Consider the following 20,844-nt stretch of genomic DNA (forward strand, 5'->3'; position numbering starts at 1 on the left):
TTCTTTCTTGTGCTTGGTCTAGTGTTGCTGAAGCTCTCGAATTTTTTTAAAAATTTCATTCATTGAATTCTTCAGCTCTAGGATTTCTGTTTGGTTCTTTTTACACACACAGACACACATATGTGTATGTATATATATTATATATACACATACATACATGTATATATATAATTTCTCATTTGAATCATGAATTTTCTGATTTCAGTTAACTATCTGTTTTCTCTTATATCTCACTGAGTTTCCTTAAGTATTAATAATTGAAATTCTTTCTTTGGCATTTCACATATTTCCTTATGATTAGGGTCTGTTACTGGAGAATTATTGTTTTCCTTTAGAGGTGTCATGTTTCCTTGCTTTTACATGTGTGATGTGTCTGTTCCTACATTGATTTCTATACATCTGATAGAAGAGTCACTTCTTCCCATTTTATGGAGTAGGTTTTGAAGGGAAATACTTATTCATATGAATGGGTCAGAGTTTTGGTTTGGTTGGGATGTATTGGCCTTACTTCTAGGTGGATGCAATAGTGTAGTCTCCATGTAGTTTCTTCATCTGTAATACACACTACTGATACTTATAAATGTCTCAGTGGCCTAGGCTGAGAATTTGTGGGGGTAGTGCCAGAGTGGGTTGCTGGGTTGTTTCTCACATTGGGAGAATGTGTATGTGTGTGTGTGCACATGGTGCACTGGCCAACTTGGGATTTGGCTTGCTGAGATTGGGGCTGATACTCTGGCCAGGAGCACAGGCACATGGTTGTTCAGTCAGCCTGGGGCATGCCTGCCAGGAGTGGCCCATGGAGCTGTTTCTCAGGCCCAGGATGCAGGCACACTGCTGCTCAACTTGTGGGGTGTGTCTGCTGGGGCAGCCCATGAGGGCTGTTTCTCAGGCTCAGGATATGGTGATATGGCTTCTCAGCTGGCTTGTGGGTGTGTCTGCTGAGTGGGTGGCCCATGGGGCTATTTCTGAGGTTTGAGATTTTGGTCCAAGGCTATCAGGCATCCCATGGAAGGGTCATGCCTATCAGTGGCATCCTATGGAAGAAGGACTGAAAACTTGGGAGAGAGATGAACATCCAGGTCCAGGAAGCTCAAAGAACCCCAAATACATTCAACCTGAATAGGTCCTCTCTGAGGCACATTATAGTCAAGCTATCAAAAGTCAAAGAAAAGAATTCTAAAGACAGCAAGATAAAAGCATCAAGTCATATATAAGAGAATCCACATTGGACTAACAGCAGATTTCTCAGCAGAACCTTACAAGTCAAGAGAGAATTGAATGATATATTCAAAATGAAACTAACAACCAAGAATATTATGCCCAGCAAAGCTACCTTTCGGGCATGAAGGAGAAATAAAATTTTCCACAGAGAAGCAAAAACTAAGAAAATTCATCACCAGTAGATCAGCCTTACGAGACATACTCAAAGCATACTTGCACCTGAAAGTGAAAAGACTATAACTACCATCATGAAAACATGGGAAAGTATAAAACTCACTGGTAGAGCCAGCACAAAAAGGAGAAAGAGAAAGGAAGTAAACCTTATTACTATGGATATCACCCGACCACAAAAATAAACAATAAAAGAGGAAGTAGGGAAAAAAGAATATACAAAACAACCAGAAAACAATCAATAAATGACAGGGCCAGGCATGGTGACTTATGCCTGTAATCCCAGCACTTTGGGAGGTCAAGGCAGGTGGATCATTTGAGGCCAGGGAGTTCGAGAGCAGCCTGGCCAACATAGTGAAACCATGTCTCTCTTAAAAAATACATAAATTAGCCAGGTGTGGTGGCACATGCCTGTAATCCTAGCTACTCAGGAGACCGAGGCAGGAGAATCTCTTGAACCTGGGAGGTGGAGGTTGCAATGAGCCAAGATTGTACCACTGCACTCTAACCTGGGTGACAAAGAGAGAATCAGTCTCTAAAATAAAATAAAATAAAATAAAATAAAATAAAACAACAGGAGTAAGTTCTCACCTATCAGTAGTAACATTGAATGTAAATGGATTAAATCTCCCATTTAAAATATACAAATAGGATGAATGCTTACAATTTTTAAAAAGACATAACTATATGTTGCTTACAAGGAACTCACCTTAATGTAAAGACAAACTATATGTTGCTTATAAGGAACTCACCTTAATGTAAAGACTGAAAGTGAAGAGATGTGAAAAGATATTCTTCACAAACAAAAACCAAAATTGAGCAAGATTAGCTATACTTATATCAGACAAAACAGATTTCAAGTCAAAAGCTGTAAAAAGAGACAAGGACATTATATAATAATAATGGGGTCAATTCCACAAGAAAATACAATTGTAAATATGTATACACCCAATAAGAGAGCACCCAGATACATAAAGCAAATATTTGATTTAAAGGGAGAGATAGACCCCAATATGATGATAGCTGAGGAATTCAACACCCCACTCTCAGCATTGTACAGATCATCTAGACAGAAAGCCAGTAAAGAAACATCAAATTTAAATTATACCATAGACCAAATAGAGCTAACAGACATTTATAGAACATTTCACCCAACAGCTGCAGGATACACATTCTTTTCTTCAGCATGTGGAACATTCTCTGGGATTGATCATATGTTAGGATACAAAAGAAGTCTACGCAAATTAGAAAACACTGAAATCATATCAACTATCTTATCTGATCACAATGTTATAAGAGAAACATTAGAAACTATATGAACATATGGAAATTAAATAACATGATCCTGAACAACTAGTGGGTAAAAGAAGAAATTAAGAAGGAAATTGAAAAATTCCTTTAAACAAATGAAAATATAAACACAACATACCAAAACCAAAAGGACACAGCAAAGGCAGTATTAAGAGGCAAGTATACAGCAATAAATGTCTACACCAAAAAATAAGAATAATTTCAAATAAACAACCTAATGATGAATCTCAAAAACTAGAAAAGCTACAACAAGCCTACCCCAAAATTAGAAGAAAAAAAGAATAAAAAAGATTTGAGCAGAAGTAAATAAAATTGGGTCTAGAAAAACAATACAAAAGATCAGTGAAATAAATGAACAAATCATTAGCTAGACTAAGAAAAACAGAGAGAAGATCCAAATAAATAAAACTAGAGATGAAAAAGGAGATGTCACAACAGACAACACAAATACAAAGGATCAGTAGAGGCTACTACAAACAACTATATAACAATAAATTCAAAAGCCTAGAGGAAATGAATAAATTCCTGGACACACACAGCTTACCAACATTGAACCAAGAAGAAGTAGGAAACTTGAACATACCAATAATAAGTAATGATATTGACTCACTAATACAAAGTGTCCCCCCTAAAAAGTCCAGGACTGCATTGGATTTACTGCTGACTTCTACCAAACCTTTAGAGAACAATTTTTCTCAAATTCTTCCAAAAAATTGAAACAGAGGGAGTTCTTGCTAAGCCTGCATAACCCTGATACCAAAACTAGACAAGAACATAACAAATAAAGAAAACTAGGCTGGATGTGGTGGCTAACACCTGTAATCCCAAAACTTTGGTAGGCTGAGGCAGGTGGATCATTTGAGGTCAGGAGTTCAAGACCAGCCTGGCCAACACGGTGAAACCCCATCTCCATTAAAAATACAAAAATTAGCTGGGTGTGGTGTGCACACTTGTAATCCCAGCTACTTGGGAGGCTGAAGCAGGAGGATCACTTGAACCCAGAGGTAGAAGTTGCAGTAAGCAGAGATCACACTCCTGCAATCCAGCCTGGGTGACAGGGTGAGACTCCATCCCCCCAAAATAATAAATAAATAAATAAAACTACAGGTCAATGATGAGCATGGATGCAAAGATCCTCAACAAAATACTAGCAAACCAATCCAACAACGCATAAAAAAGATAATACATTATGATGAAGTGATCATGATATATCATGATTAATCATCTGTGCATTCCTGGGAAGTATCCAGGAGTACACAGATTTCCCAACATGTACAGATCAATAAACATCACATATTGCATCAGTAGAATGAAGGACAAAAACTATATATGATCATCTCAATGGATGCAGAAAAAGCATTTGATAAAATTCAACATCTTTTCATGATTAAAAACTCTCGATAAATTTGATATAGAAAAAAGTACCTCAACATAATAAAGGGCCAGTATGATAAACTCTATACTGAACAGGAAAGGCTGAAAGCTTCTCCTCTAACAACTGGAACAAGACAAGAACACCCATTCTCACTACTCTTATTCAACATAGTACTGAAAATCCTAGTCAGAGCAAATTAGGCAAGAGATGGAAATAAAGGGCATCCAAATTGGAAAGGAGAAAGCAAAATAGTTCCTGTTTGCAGACAACATAATCTTACATGTAGAAAAAACCTAAAGAATCTACAAAAAAAAGCTCTTAGAACCAATAAACAAATTGAGTTAAGTTGCAGATACAAAATCAATATACAAAAATCAGTAGTGTTTCTGTACATAAACAATGAACTAGCTGAAAAAGAAATCAAGAATGCAATCACATTTACAATAAATACCAAATAAATTTAATCGAGGGGAAAGATCTTCAAAAGGAAAGCTACAAAGCACAGATGAAAGAAATAGAAGATACAAACAAATGAAAGGACACCCCATGCCCATAGGTCAGAAGAATTAATATTGTTAAAATGAACATACTACATTCAATACAATGTATTGTATTGAATAGTCAATACAATTTCTATAAAAATACCAATGACATTCTTCACAGAAGTGGGAAAAAATTCCTAAAATTTGTATGGAACCACAAAAGACCTGGAATAGCCAAAGCAATCCTGAGGAAAAGAGAAAAGTTGGAGGCATCACACTTCAAAATATACTACAAACCTGTAGTAACCAAAATAGCATTGAACTGGCGTAAGAACAGAAAAAGACCATGCATGAAATAGAAAACCCAGAAATTAATTCATATACCTACAGTCAACTGATTTTTGACATTGGAGAAAGGACAGTCTCTTCAATAAATGGTGCTGGGAAAACTAAACATCCATATCCCCGAGCTATTACACTATGTAAAAATCAACTCAAAATGGATCAAAGACCAAAATGTAAGAGCTGGAACTATAAAAGTACTGGGAGAAAACAGGGGAAATGCTTCAGGACATTGGTGTTGGAAAATATGTTATGAACAAGACTTCAAAAGCACAGGCAACAAAACAAAAAATAAACAAATGGGGATTATATTGAACTAAAAAGCTTCTGCATAGCAAAGGAAAACAACCAACAGAGTGAAAAAGCAGCCTATGGAATGAGAGAAAATATTAGTAAACTATTCTTCTGACTTGGAATTAATACCCAGAATATACAAGGAACTCAAACATCTCAATAGCCAAAAAATATATAAATAAATAAAAATAAACAATCTTACCATTTATTTGATGAAAAAATCGGCAAGTAATCTTAACAGTCATTTCTAAAAAGAAGGCATATATGTGGCCAACAGAGAAATATTAAAAAATGCTCAACATCACTAATCATCAGGGAAATGCAAATGAAAATCACAATGAATTATCATCTTACCCCTGTTAGGATGGCTGTTATCAAAAAGACAAAAAATAACACATGCTGGTAAGAATGCAGAGAGAGGGATACTCTTGATGGGAATGTAAACTTGTCTAGCCATTATGGAAAACAGTATGAAGGTTCCTCGAAAAACTGCAAATAGAACTACCATATGATTCAGCAATCCCACTACTGGGCATTTATCCAAAGGAAAGGAAATCAGTATATTGAAGAGATGTCTGCACCCCCATGTTTATTGCAGCACTATTCACAATAGCCAAGATATAGAATCAACCTAGATGTCTAACAACAGATGAATGGAGATAGAAAATGTGGTATATATACACAATGAAATACTATTCAGCTATAAAAAAGAATGAAATCTTGTCATTTGCAGCAACAGGCATGGAGCTGAAGGACATTATGTTAAGTGAAATAAGCCAGGAAAAGAAAGTGAACACAGCGTGTTTTCATTCATAGGTGGTAGCTAAAAAAAGTTGATCTTAGCTGGATGCGGTGGCTCATGCCTGTAATCCCAGCACTTTGGGAGGCCGAGGTGGGCAGATCACCAGGTCAGGAATTTAAGACCAGCCTGGCCAACATGGTGAAACCCTGTGTCTAATAAAGATACAAAAATTAGCCAAGTGTGGTGGCACACGCCTGTAGTCCCAGCTACTTGGGAGACTGATGTGGGAGAATTGCTTGAACCTGGGAGGCAGAGGTTGCAGTAAGCAAAGACCACACCATTGCACTCCAGCTTGGGTGACAGAGACTCCATGTCACACACACACACAAAAGGTGATTTCATAGAAGTAAAATGTAGAGCAGAAGATACTAGAGGTTGGGAAGGATAGGGGAAATAAAGAGGTAGAAAGAGATTTGTTAAAGGATACAAAATTACAACTAGATAGGAGGAATAACTTCTAGTGTTCTATATTCTATACCATTGTAGGATGACTGTAGTTAACAACAGTACATAGTTTCAAATAGCTAGAAGGAGGATATTGAATGTCCCCAACACAAAGAAATGATAAATGTTTGAGATGATGGATATGATGATTACCCTGATCTGATCTGTATACATCATATGTATGGAAACATCATTATGTACCCCATATATGGGTACAATTACTATGTGTCAATTTTAAAAAAGTATAAATGAAGAACTGTAGTTGCCAGGACCTGGGGAGTAGGGAACTGGGGAGATGTTAGTCAAAGGGTACAAAGATTCAGTTATTCAGAATGAATAATTTCTGGGTATCTAATGTACAGTATGATGACTATAGCTAATACTGTATACTTGAAATTTGCTAAGATAGTTGATCTTAAGTGTTCTCACTACACAAAAAAAATTGTAACTATGTGAGTTGATAGATATGTTGATTGGCTTGATTGTCATTCTTATTTCACAATGTATATGTATATCAAAATCATATTGTACACTTTAGGTATTTACAATTTTTATTTGTCACGTACACCTCAATGAAGCTGGAAAAATTAAAATGTAGACGACTTATAACTATAAAAATTGCTTTACACTGTTAATGTTATAATTGTCATATATGTTACATCTGTGTGCACTGAAAGCCCTACCAGATGTAGTAATTTTGATCTTAAAATCAATCATATTTTAAATAACCCATAAGGAAAAAATATATTTACCCTCGTTATAGATACCCAAGTGTTGGTTGAGTTTTGCCCTTCAAAAAATAGATATTGAGTCCTAACCCCCAGTACCTCAGAATGTGCTTATTTGGGGATAAGGTCTTTATAGAGGTAATCAAGTTAAAATGAGGTATTTAGGGAGGCCTCTGCCCAATATGAAATAGGAAAAATTTGGGCACAAAGATACAAGCACACGGAGAACGCCATGTGAAGACAAAGGCAGAGATCGGGGGGATGCATCTCTGCTGATACCTTGATCTTAGACTTCCAGCCTCCAGAATGATGAGACAAAAATTTTCTGTTGCTTAAGTCACCCAGTGTGTGGTACTTTGTTACGGCAACCTTAGCCAACCTTAGCCAAATATTTCCCGTTTCTGTTGTTATTCCCTCATGCCTGAGGTCTCAAGCTTCCCTCGTATTTTTCCCTTCAGACTGAGCAACTTCCTTTAGTGTTTCTATTGATTTATCTTCAGGTTCATGGAATTTTTCCTCTGTCTTCTCTGTTTTTGCTACTGAGCCTGTAATGGGTTGCATAGTGTTCCCCACAAACTCACATTGAACCAGAGCCTTAGAATATGACCTTATTTGGAAATAGGATCTTTGCAGATGTAATTAGTTAAGGATCTCAAGATAAAATCATCCTGGATTTAGGGTGGGTTCTACATCCGGTGACTTTTTGTCTTTATAAGGAAAGAAGAGGGAGATTTGCATAGGAAAAGCATAGAAAGAAGAAGGCCATGTGAAGATGGAGACAGAGATTGGACTGATGCTGCTACAAGCCAAGGAATGCAAGAAGCCACAAGGAGCTGGAAGAGGGAAGGAAGAATTCTGCCTTAGAACTTTTGAAGGGCATGTGACCCCACTGATACCTTGATTTCAGACTTCTAACCTACAAGACTGGGAGAATATGTGTCTATTATTTTAAGCCACTCAGTTTGTGGTAATTTGTTACAGCATCCCTAGGAAACCCATACAGAGCCTTTTCAGTGAGATTTAATTTTTTGAACGAATTTTTTAGTTTTAAGATTTGGCATTCAGTTCTTCTTTAGCATGTCTATTTCTCTGCTGAGAACTTCTATCTTTTAATTTACTTAATGCATACTTACCTTTACCTCTTGCAACCTGGTTATAATAGTTGCTTTAAACTCTGTCAGATAATTAATTCTAACATCTCAGGTTAAACATCTGTTCATCGTTTCCCCCTTCCCAGCATTTAACTGGATCTTTGTATTTTGAGCAATTTTGGATTCTGTCTTGGACTTTATGAGTATTACTCTTGGTCCTGCGAAAATCTGTTTGGTTTATGTTCACAGGAAATCAACCTAGTAGTTCGCTTCAAATCACAGGTCTCATCTCTTCTGTAACCAGTGTTTGGATGTTGGGGGTATGAATGTTGGCTATCCTGCTTGCCATTGGTCTCACGCATGCACAGGTCACAGGTGGGCCTGGGACTTACACCTGATCAGACACAAGGCTTAGAGGATTCCCTTCTCCAGCTCTTTTCCTTTGGGTTCCCCTATGCACTCTTGGTCTCCCAGGGACCCATTGTCCTATTCCTCTGGACAGAAGGATAGGTTTTCTTTTAGAGTTTTAGTTACTCATGATCCTGCCACCCAGTTCTGCATGACCAATTCAGTCCCTGGGCAGAGCGGTAAGGTAAAAGAGCAAAAAAAAAAAAAAGACAGTAAGTGTCCTGACATCCCTCCCCAGCTCTGCCCTTTAGAGCATAGGGTCTTCCTTTCCCTGTTCCTACTGCCAGAAAAGACCTTTGTTTTTTCCTCCTCAAAGTTGTAGCTGCCTATATGGCTACTGCACATTTCCCTATTTGGGGCCACTCTAGTGGCAGGGTGAGGAGAGTAAAAACAAGACAAATAAGAAAAAAACGTTGTTCAGAGAGTTTCTCCATATTTCCTAGCTCGCAGTGTACCTCTCCACCATTCTCTGTCAAAAGAGGGAGCTTCACCCTCTGAGTTGCTCATACCAGCTGGGCTGCTCAGTTCCACAACAGAGGCCTTCCGTGGATCAAATGTGAGAGACAAAAGAGGAAAAAAATCAACAGGGAACTCTCTCATGAGGCTTCCTTCCTCAATTTTTGTTTTCCCTTCCCACTCTGCCTGCTACTGTCTGCTTTCCAGATAGCTGCTTTTTGAATTTTCCAGATGTTTTAGTTGTGCTGTTTAGTGGGACAGAGAGGCTGTAATAGACTTGCTATATTGCTTGGCATAGGGAGTGGGTCTATCTTTTAAAATTTCTTTTGTTTATCTTTCATTTCTACATGATTGCACAAAGCGGTGCTTCAAAGTCTTGAGTTTAAGCCACGCACAGTGGTATAGGCCTGTAGACCCAGCTACCTGGGTGGACTGCTTGAGCTCAGGAGTTTGAGGCCAGCCTGGGCCACATAGCAAGACTCCATCTCTAAGCAAAGAGAAGCATGAACTTACAGTGCTGTCATCAACTGAAAATATTTGGTGCTTAAAAAAAAAGCTGTTATTTAATTTTTTTTGAATATCTGTAACGCTAACAGAAAAGATTCCTTTCAAATACTTTGCAGTGTATCGAAGTTATTGGAAGTTATGTTTTGATGATTATATGATCATTGTCTAGCATGGAATCTGGTTTATTGAAGATGAAATTATTTTTATGAAGTTAAAGCTCTAGCATTCATTCTGGTCAAGTATTCTGGTTGCACAAATAGAAAACAACTCCAAGAGGCTGAAGTAAAATGGGAAGTAGTTGTATGGTCTCTGAAATCTCATGGAATCCAAGAACAAGAAGCAACAGGTTCATCTCAGCTTCCTAGCAACAACATTTGGAATTTGGAGTGCTGGGAGAAACCAAGGCAGCTTCTTTCCCATATGATTTTTTTTTTTTTTTTTTTTTTTTGGTGGGGAGGATTGCATGATTCCTTATATTTATTACTCTCTATTTGCTTAATCCTCTTTCCTTTCTCCAAAAAGTTATCAGCTTCTTAGAGACAGTACTGAGTCACTGCATCCATCTTGCCCAAAGCCAGCTCTGCCTCAGGTTAAAATAAATTTGATTTATGTTGAATCAGTCCATTTTCTGTTCTATTTTAGGCAGTTTGAGTTGGCTCAAATTACAAAAGAAATCACCCAAAAAAACTATTTGCCTCTTTATCCTATTTAAGTTTCCATCAGTTTTGAGATTCCAACTCTCTTCTCTTTCTCTAAATTTTAAAAAAACAAATTTTTTTTTTTTTTTATTTTTTTGAGACAGAGTCTCGCTCTGTTGCCCAGGCTGGAGTGCAGTGGTGCAATCTCAGCTCACTGCAACCTTTGTCTCCCAGGTTCAAGTGATCCTCCTGCCTCAGCCTCTCGAGTAGCTGGGATTACAGGAGTACGCCACCTCGCCCAGCTAATTTTTGTATTTTTAGTAGAGACAGGGTTTCACCATGTTGGCCAGGCTGGTCTGAGCACCTGTTAAACCCAACACTGTCTTATGTATTTTTTATGTATTCACACATTTAATCTGTGAGGGTATGCATGAGGTGTGTGAAACTATTTTCCCCTTTTTCCATATAAGGAAACTGAAGTCTAGAGAAGTTATGTAAATATAGTTATGAAATGGCAGAAGCAGTGCCAGAACCCAGGTTTCTCTTACTCTAAAGCCTAAATTCTTAACGCCTTCACTCGAATGTCTCCCAGAAACTATCAGGCAGTGGTCTTTTTACCAAGGAAGAGTTTGTGCTTGGTGTTATCAACTAGGAAGAATGGGGAAAAAAAGATTATTTCCAGGGAGCAGTGAGAGCCAGACCATCTCTAAAATATGTGTGTGTGCATGTGTGTGTGTGTGTGCCTGCGTGTATATGTTTCAGGCATGGCGTCTCCATGGTTTCTTTGAGTAAATATGAAAGGTGATTTACCTTACCTAATTAGATTAATGGAATATTAGCTTAAGAGTTATTAATGTTGGTGACAAATATCTCCTTTATACCCAGTGGCTCTAGCTCACCTGTTATACCTGAGAACAAGTAAGCATTGCTCACCATAACTGTTTCAAGGTTTGCTTTTCCTCATGCTTCTGGACAAAGCACACAAGATAATTCACCTGGATGTGGTGGGAAAGGTCACTGCTTTGTGAGGGCTGACTTGGAAGACTGTGGTAGGTGATGTTAAACTGTGTGTGTACACACAAGCTCTCAAAAGTCACATTGTAGTGGCAACACAAACATACCCTGCAGGGTGGCACACCAGCGAAGAGCCAGCTGGGAGCCCAATCTTTCTTGGCATCCTCAAGGGTGGAGTTGATCCTAGTACCAACTACTGTCTTTTTGGTATTGGCCAGAGGCCCTTGCAGAGATAGAAAACACCTGGCTTAATTTTCCAAGCTGGGGCAGGATGGGTTAGCACGTTAGAAAGAGAGAAAGGTGATGGCAGGACTCATCGCTTGTTTCTGTGAGTACAGCAAGACTGATCCAGCAGTCAATGATGAACATGGCAGGTGGTGAATAAGCCAGCTCCTTACAGCACTCCCGGAGTTGATGCTTTTCTTTTGGCTTCCATTAACCTTCAGTAACTATGGGATTCCCAAGGGCTTTAGCACAGGTACAAAGAGGTGGAGGAATTAAGCAATAGCTTAGAGGAAGCAACAGAGTTTTCCCTATTGACTCTCCCTTTCCCCCTTGTCAGCAATACAGTGAATTGACAGATGTTTGTAGCTTACTGCAGCATTTGGTTCCAGCTGTGCACACGGCATGGGTAGTAGTGAGAACATTGTGTTCCCCACCTGTTCATCATGTTCAGACTAGCGAGTGTGTGTTTAAGTACAGGCTGTGTCCAGGGCGGGCGGGGGAGGGGGTGGGGGTGGGGGGCTGGCCTGTGTTTATGTGTGTGTGTGTGTGTGTGTGTGTGTGTGTGTGTGCAAATTGCTTCTATTTGTGAGGATTTTGTCACAGCCTAGGAGTCCAGGCTAACAGAGTCATGTTTTCTTTTTCTTAGTCAACTCTTCTTTTCAAAAAGTAAGCAATTAATATTCTCTCCCAGCCAGCTCCCTCACTTCTGTTAGATGAAGTAGCCATCAAAGATATGGAAGTCAAGACAAATTTTGGTATTGCCTGACACTTTAATTTCAGATATAACTCGAGGACAGATGATTTATCTTAAGAAGCTTTCTTTTACTGGTAAATTACCTAGCTGATAGTTACAAATTTATCTTCTTCTACTTACATATTCCTTTTAGGAAAAAAGAGAATGAGAGAATCCTATACTTATATCCTTGAATTAGTTAAGCTACCTCAACTATTAAGAAATCCTGACTTTGGAATAAAATGCTAGCCATCATAGTCACCAACTTCACCAACTTTGGGCCCCTCTTGCCTCTTTGATAGCGTCAGTGTAAGTAGAATTCATTCATTTATTCATTCATTCATTCATTCATTCATTCACTCGTTCATTCATTCATCACACAAACATGTATCAAGTATCCATGCGCGTGTGTCTTGCATTTTGGTATTTATTGAATTACTCATGCACTTGTTAAAAATGCAAATACCCAGGCCCTGACTTCATCCTACTGAATCAGAATCTCTAAGGAGTAGGTACTAGAAATATGATTTTTAAAAAGTCTGTTTTAGAGGTACTCTAGGAATACAGAGATGAAAAGGACAGTCCTTTCTCCCTGCTAGATCATCATACAAATGAATAGATAAGCTAGAGCAAGAAAAGTCCATCTAAGCCATGATAAAATATGTATGGCACCCATGACAGAGAGAGGTTGCTTCTACTAGGAGGAGGAGGGGTTGCCTAACCAGTTGGTGTAGTGCTTGCTCTCCATCAGCTTGGCTGCTGGGGAATGGCCAGTCTCCTAGAGTGTATGTGATGTTGCCTCCAAGAGTGGGCATTAGATACAGAAAGAAGGAATACATCTTGCCCTGTACTGTCCTAATCTAGCAGCCATCAGTGGACTGAAAGAAAAGGGCTAGAAGGAGGATTTGCCAACTTGTCAATGCTCTCATTTCTGATGAACATTTTGCAGGTTTCTCTTTGGCAGTACGATCAAGGCTGGAGATTCACAGTAAGGAACTTAAAAAGCTCACTGGGCTTACCACCAGGAAAAATGGAGTTTGGCTCTGTCCTTGCCACTTATTAGCTGGGCAGTTTACTTAATCTGTTGCCTAGTTTCCCCCATCTACAAAGGCAGATAAGAATATCTATATTACAGGATTGTTTTGGGAATTATATGATATATAGTACATAAACTGCTTGACATTGTACCTGGCATGTGGTCAGTGCTAATAAGTAGTATTTATTTTTAGTAATAATATCAATAATAATGGACCCCCCTTTGGGTCCCCAGAAATGACTCCTTCTCAGGCCATCAAACCCAAACTCCATATTTACAGTGGCTCTCAACTATTTGCTCTGTCCCAGCTCCCTGGAGGGCTATGACACTGTCATAGCAGTCTCACTGGCTCAGGGCAGTGATTCTCACTCTGGGGTCTATTCTTTCTAGGTTTGTTTTTATTTCCCCTGTTGATTCTGAAATTAGATAGGAAGGAGAGCAGTGTGTTGGAAGCAGGGGTGGAGATGGTAAGTGATGGTCTCCCAAGACTCAGTCCCCAAGATCTGCAAACAGCAACACAGCAAACCCCAGATTGCCATGGGCTCTGATTTTTGTCTCTTAGCATGAGTGTAGCCATGTTTCCATCTGAGCCTAATGGTGATGTCCACAGCCCCTGCCAAGAGCCTCAGAGCAGAGACTTTAGTAGAAGATGGAAAATGAGTGACTCAACATAGTGAAGACATTCTCCAACTCCTCAGCTTCCTTTAGATTGTCCCGAAAGGGAGATTAGAAAGGCTTCTCAGAACTAAGACTGGAAAGGGAGTTTATACCATTAGGGCAAAGATTGGGAGACAAAGGTACTGAAGTCAAATGAGACTTCTGTGAAACACTTTGGAAAGTACAGATTTTGAGACTAACTACATGAACAGCAGCAGCATCAATAACTGTATCACTGGTGCAGGCTGCAGACATCAGCTGGGAATGAAGGTGATTCTCAGGGCCCTTAATTTAGCCCTCAGCCCCCAGCCAGACCTAAGCCTGCAGCTGGCTGCACAGAGAGGCAGCCTGTTCCATCCTTGGAATTCCAGCTTAGGTGACTACATAAGGCATTTTGGTTTAGTGGTTCCTTAAATAAGACGACGTTCCTCTAAGTTTAATCTCTCTCCTGCTGAAATTTCCTACCCTCCTGGGCTTTACCCGTTAAACTACTGCTCATCTGAAAAGTGCAGCTAGCAGGGTGCAAACTAGTGCTCTAGTGACCGTTAAAATCTATCCTGGGCCAGCTAGCACGCACGGAAAAACTTGCCATTCGCCGCCCACCTCCCCCCCACCCCCCGCTATTCTTATCAGAGAGAACATGGAAAATATTCTCCCTTCCTTGGCTACTCCCTCCTCCCCTTACTGAAGGATGGTGTGTGTACATCTGAATGGGGGTGGGATGCGGGGGGTGGAGTTTAGCTTTCGGTCCTCAACAAAAACATAATGGTTCCCAGTAGGCCAGAGCGGGGCAACCAAGGAGGCAGGATCCTGGCCTCTCTCGGATCTGCAGGAAGGGTGGGCTGTGCGGGTCCAGGGTGGGATGCCCGTTCTGGCCGGCGGTGCCTGCTGAGCCCCTCCTGATGTGACTTTATTAGACAAACCCCCACTCCCGCCAGGGGTAGACACACGAGTATCTGCTTTAGGAAGATTTCTGCAACACGACAGGGTGCAATTCAAAATCTGGGTTCTCCTTTCCTGAGCTCAGAAACCAATTTGTTCTGAGATAGGAGAAGGCTCTGTAGGCAGACGACCTAAGAGATGGGAGGAGGCGCCTGGCGTCAGCGGGTCGCTTCTCAGCCGTGACCACGAGCGGCCAGCAGGTGTCAGTACGTCCTCGCTTTGTCCTGGCGTTCGGCTCCTGGACCCCTCCCCACCTCTGTCTAAGGGGGCGCGGTCCAGACCCCCGGTCGCGCGTGTCCCGCAGACAGCTTCGTGGCTGGGAGGACACGTAGCCGCTTCTTCCCTAAGCCAAGGTCCGAAGTCTGGCCTGTACCACTTATCCATAGGTGCTGTACATTCCGCCCAGGGGTTCCATCCGAACCCGCGCCTTCCTCCCTCTCCAGCACCCCTTTCTCCCCAGCCGCAAGGAGCACCTGCGGACCAGGTCGGCTCTGGCCCGGAGCTGGGCTGCTCCAGATGTAACCCACACCGGAGGTTACTTCCCTCGATTTGGGCAGGGATTCCCCTCCACTTTTTCTTCCCTTTTCTTCCAAGATCCAGCTCCTTGGGGGCACTCACGGGTGCCCGTCGAGTTCTGCTCCGTCGGCCCGGAGCTGCATGGCCAACTCCCAGCACGGGCCGCTCCCCCGCCCCCCCAACCACCGGGCTCCCTCTTTAAGCCTCTCGCTCAAGGTACGCGCCTCTCCAAAGGGCTGGTCCCGCATGAGGGCAACTCTCCCCGAGGTCCAGCGCTGGGCGCCGGCGCTAGACTGGCGGAGGGGTGGTGCGAGGGGCGGGGGAGGGTCGGCTTCCCACGTGGGGGCTGACGCTGGCTGCTCAGCAACGCCGGCTTGATCCTGGGGCTATAAAACGAGTCCACCGTGAGCGCAGCGGAGCAGTAGCAGCTGCGGCTCCGTGCAGACGCCCAGCAGCCGGCGTGCCGCCGCCCGGCAGCTCCAGCGCCTTCTTCCCCCAACCTTGCGCTCCAAGCCCAACTCGCGCTGTCGTCGGACCCCGGCCCATCCAGTCGCGCTCGGCGCCCACCTGGCGGACGCCCAGGAGACACCCTGCCTCCGTCGCAGCTCCTGCAGAGCTGATCGTTCACCTACCCCGGCCCGCCTGAGGACGGGGGTGCCTTCATGCGGTGCCCACACTCCTCACCCCGCCGCCGCCGCCGCCCCCGAGCTCCGCACAGTGCGCCCCAGCCCCAGCAGGGCGCACAACTTTGGAAGTCTCGCGGCGCTCCGAGAGGCGGCAGGGTCCGCGCCCCAGCCCCGGGCCGGGCCCGGCCAGAAGCGCAGCGTCTGGGGGAAGCCAGAGAGTCGGTAATCGCTTCGGGGATATAAGGAGACAGACATAGGACCCCAAGCTCGCATCAGCATCCCTCGGCTGCCTCCCGGGGTGGGGGCGGGCCCCGCACACGGTAAGACCTCTTGCTTTCGCTCAGGCTCAAGAGTCAAGATATAGATATCGATATGTATATATATATTTAATTTCCTGTCATCCTTCCAAGTTATCAGGCCACCGATGATTTTTGTTCTCCCTTCTTGAAGAATAAATCTCTTTACCCATCGGCTCTCCCTACTCTCTCCCGCCGCTTAGAAATAAAACTTGGCTGTGTTAGGAGCTCGGAGCGAGAAGGCGCCCACCGAGAGCGTCCGAAGCGCGAGCCAGGCGCAGTTCGCGGGACCCGGGCCATGGGCCGCTAGCGGTCCCCCAGCTCGGGCCCGGCCTCCCTGCGGCCCCCTCCCTATGTGAGCTGCAGCCAGGCGAGCGGGGCGCCGGAGGAAGAGGAGGACCCACGGGCGCCGGGCCGGAAGGCAGCTGGCAGCAGGCCCAGGCGAGCGGGCGCCCGCGTTCATGTTCCGCCAGGAGCAGCCGCTGGCCGAGGGCAGCTTTGCGCCCATGGGCTCCCTGCAGCCGGACGCGGGCAATGCGAGCTGGAACGGGACCGAGGCGCCGGGGGGCGGCGCCCGGGCCACCCCTTACTCCCTGCAGGTGACGCTGACGCTGGTGTGCCTGGCCGGCCTGCTCATGCTGCTCACCGTGTTCGGCAACGTGCTCGTCATCATCGCGGTGTTCACGAGCCGCGCGCTCAAGGCGCCCCAAAACCTCTTCCTGGTGTCTCTGGCCTCGGCCGACATCCTGGTGGCCACGCTTGTCATCCCTTTCTCGCTGGCCAACGAGGTCATGGGCTACTGGTACTTTGGCAAGGCTTGGTGCGAGATCTACCTGGCGCTCGACGTGCTCTTCTGCACGTCGTCCATCGTGCACCTGTGCGCCATCAGCCTGGACCGCTACTGGTCCATCACACAGGCCATCGAGTACAATCTGAAGCGCACGCCGCGCCGCATCAAGGCCATCATCATCACCGTGTGGGTCATCTCGGCCGTCATCTCCTTCCCGCCGCTCATCTCCTTCGAGAAGAAGCGCGGCCACGGCGGCCCGCAGCCGGCCGAGCCGCGCTGCGAGATCAACGACCAGAAGTGGTACGTCATCTCGTCGTGCATCGGCTCCTTCTTCGCTCCCTGCCTCATCATGATCCTGGTCTACGTGCGCATCTACCAGATCGCCAAGCGTCGCACCCGCGTGCCACCTAGCCGCCGGGGTCCGGACGCCGCCGCCGTGCCGCAGGGGGGCGCCGAGCGCAGGCCCAACGGTCTGGGCCCAGAGCGCGGCGCGGGCCCGGGGGACGCGGAGGCCGAGCCGCTGCCCACCCAGCTCAACGGCGCCCCTGGCGAGCCCGCGCCGGCCGGGCCGCGCGACGCCGACGCGCTGGACCTGGAGGAGAGCTCGTCGTCCGACCACGCCGAGCGGCCTCCCGGGCCCCGCAGACCCGAGCGCGGCCTCCGGGGCAAGGGCAAGGCCCGTGCGAGCCAGGTGAAGCCGGGGGACAGCCTGCCACGGCGCGGGCTTGGGGAGACCGGGATCGGGACGGCTGCGGCAGGGCCGGGGGTGGAGCGCGCTGGGGCCGCCAAGGCGTCGCGCTGGCGCGGGCGGCAGAACCGCGAGAAACGCTTCACGTTCGTGCTGGCCGTGGTCATCGGAGTGTTCGTGGTGTGCTGGTTCCCCTTCTTCTTCACCTACACGCTCACAGCCGTCGGGTGCTCAGTGCCGCGCACGCTCTTCAAGTTCTTCTTCTGGTTCGGCTACTGCAACAGCTCGCTGAACCCGGTCATCTACACCATCTTCAACCACGACTTCCGCCGCGCCTTCAAGAAGATCCTCTGCCGCGGGGACAGGAAGCGGATCGTGTGAGGTTTCCGCCGGCGCCCGCGTAGACTCACGCCGACTGCAGGCAGCAAGGCACCAAGGAGTGCTCAGCCCCAGGGCACTCAGAAACCCGGGCCCTGTCTGCTCTGCGTTTCCTCCTCTGGGGTGGCTCTGCAGCCTCCTGCGGGCGGGCGTCTGCTGCTCCTACAAGGGAAGCGTTCTTGCTGCCAGACCCACGCGTCCCCAGTTGTTGGTTTGGCCACTCTTGACCTGGAGCCATCTTCCCGGTGGGCCACCCCAATCAGTATTGCTTCCTGAAGGTATTTTCACCTTCTTCCCCTGGTATAGCCCTCACAGCTCTTCAGAGCAAGCACTGGACTACAAGGGCATGGCTCACAAAAGGTTAATGGATGGTTACCTAGAGGATTACCTAGCCCTGGCTAATTCCCCTTCCATCCCCAGCTCTCTCTCTCTCTTTTTTAAAACCCACTCAGGGCAGCCCTGACTGCCCTCCCCACCACCCCCTCCACAATGTAAATATACACTATTTTTGATAGTACACATGGGGACCCCATATCTCTTGACCTTGGTTTTGACGGTGAAATCCTGGCCTTGGGAGAGATGCCTTCCAGGCAGACACAGCTGTGTGATTCAGGCCAAGCCCCATTTGCAATGCAAGCCCTTTCTGGTGTTATGATGTCCCTCTATGTCGTCCTTTTCACCAGCAACTGGTGACTGTCCCTTTGACACGGACCTGCTTTGAGATTTCCTGACGGGGAAAAGATTTCTGTCCATTTTTTTTTCCTGTGCCTAACAGCATAATTGCCTTTTCCTATGTAAATATTATGATGATGGATCAAGACATAAGTAAATGAACCTTTCTGCCTCACATCAGCCCTGTGTATAAAGCCATTATTCTCTGATGCACTGTTCACCCCAGTAACTCACTTTAAAACCTCTCTTTCCAGTGTTCCCTCTCTCCCTGCAGGGCCACTGCTTGAAGAAGAATATGTATGTTTCTATCTTGTATGTATGTGCGCCCCTCCTGCCCCCAAAGTGCTGACTATGGGAAAATCTTTTAGCTGCTGTTTTTAGACACCAAGGAGTGGAAATTATGTGGAAGAAGCAAACCTGATACAATTTGCCCAAGGTAAACAGTTTGAAAAGACAAATGGGCCTGCCAAACTGTACAGTTCCTGCCCCAAGAGCTGTTAGGTATCAAAGTGTGGTCCTTTCCCCCCTCCCTGCTTTTCTGGTTGAGATCATGTCATTGATGAACTGCCAAAGTCAGGGGAGGAGGGCGGAGACCTTGTGTTTACATCTGCGTTTCTACATGTTTTAGACAGAGACAATTTAAGGCCTGCACTCTTATTTCACTAAAGAAAAACTAATGTCAGCACATGTTGCTAATGACAGTGGATTTTTTTTAAATAAAAAAGTTTACAGATCAAATGTGAAATAAATATGAATGAAGTGGTCCTCTTGTCTGTTACCTGAGTTTTCAAAAGCTTTAAGGCTCTGGGAACATCTGATTTTGTGGATTTTTTAAAAATAAAAAATGTACATTATAAATTTTTTTAAACATTCAATCAATAACAAAGCTACCATTTCCTAAGTGTTTCTGACATGCTAGACACTGTGGTGAACTGGTTGTAGGCATTGCCTCGTTTACTTTTCTCAAGAACCCTATGAGGTAAGTTCTGTTACTATCCCCATTTTTCAGGTGAAGAAACTGAGTCTCAGAGCAAGTGACTTGCTCAAGGTTAACAAGCGGTGGAAATGCATTGTACCTAACTTTATCTCGTTCTAGGGCCTGTGAACTTAACCCCAAAACCTTTCCAGAGTTTTGGCATTAGCCCTTCTCAGAACACTCCCAGTGGAGAGGTGTCTATGCAGTGTGCTATCTACACCAGGTGTGAGATATATCCCAAGTATGTAATATACACAAGGTGTATACATACCCCAGTGTCTATATGACCTAATGTGTCTATATACCTCAAAGTGTGTATCTACTCCAAGGTGTGGTATATGCACCAAGTGTGGAATATATCCAAAATGTATATCTCACCTTAAAGCATGGTAATATATGACATGTAACATATACTCCATAGTGTGGTTATGCACAAAGTATGGTCTAAACACCTGAATAGAACCATGTATTAGTTGGTGGTTTGTGGTTTGAATTGTCTCTGGTCAGAAGGCACGCATCCTTCTTGTTGCATTGCTGTAATAGCAAAGTCTGCTCTGCTGTCTAGGAGGGCTTATGGTCCTCACACTATGGTTATGGCACTTTGAAGCTGGAAGGGGCCTTAACAATCCAGGAGTCCAACCCCTCATCTGACAGATGAGAGGGCAAATGCAGATTCAAGAGGAAGCGACTTGCTCAGGATCCCATGGCGCTAGGTGACAGGGCTCTGGCTCCAGGCTGCCTGGGTTAGGGAGCAGCTGAGAGATGTGTAGTAGCCCTGTGCATATAGTCAGATGCAGTGCTGATAAATAGCCACTCATAGAGGAGGGGGGTTTGAGGGGCAAACCCAAGCATCAGGCTGTGGTTTTGGGGGAGGCCAGCTTTTGTGAGCCCAGCCACCTATAATATGTATGGATCAGCTTTGGACGCCCCCCGGAAGCAGGTCCTTTGCACCCTCTGGGCCATACATGCAGCATCTCCTCATCTTCCTTTGCTTCTCTGGTGCAGGAGAGGGTGTCTGTGTGTGC

At 44.7% G+C, this 20,844-nt stretch overlaps 2 protein-coding genes across 2 annotated transcripts in view; both read left to right on the forward strand.

The window, feature by feature from the left end:
• Positions 1 to 15,808: 15,808 nt before the first annotated feature.
• Positions 15,809 to 19,705, forward strand: ADRA2A (adrenoceptor alpha 2A). Its single transcript, XM_045361523.3, has one exon. It carries the CDS (start codon positions 16,777 to 16,779, stop codon positions 18,172 to 18,174), a length of 1,398 nt encoding a protein of 465 aa, XP_045217458.2. The 5' UTR covers positions 15,809 to 16,776; the 3' UTR covers positions 18,175 to 19,705.
• Positions 15,809 to 20,844, forward strand: part of LOC141407741 (leydig cell tumor 10 kDa protein homolog) — a 28,957-nt gene continuing 23,921 nt past the window's right edge. The window contains exon 1 of the mRNA XM_074002701.1: positions 15,809 to 16,339. The gene's annotated coding sequence lies outside the window, so the exon portion shown is untranslated. The remainder of the gene's footprint in view (positions 16,340 to 20,844) is intronic.

The sequence above is a fragment of the Macaca fascicularis genome, chromosome 9 (assembly GCF_037993035.2).
Source record: "Macaca fascicularis isolate 582-1 chromosome 9, T2T-MFA8v1.1".
Lineage (NCBI taxonomy): Eukaryota > Metazoa > Chordata > Mammalia > Primates > Cercopithecidae > Macaca > Macaca fascicularis.

What these genes read in the sequence shown, in the direction of transcription:
- ADRA2A (XM_045361523.3), top strand. Translation starts at nt 16,777, where the DNA reads ATGTTCCGCCAGGAGCAGCCGCTGGCCGAGGGCAGCTTTGCGCCCATG.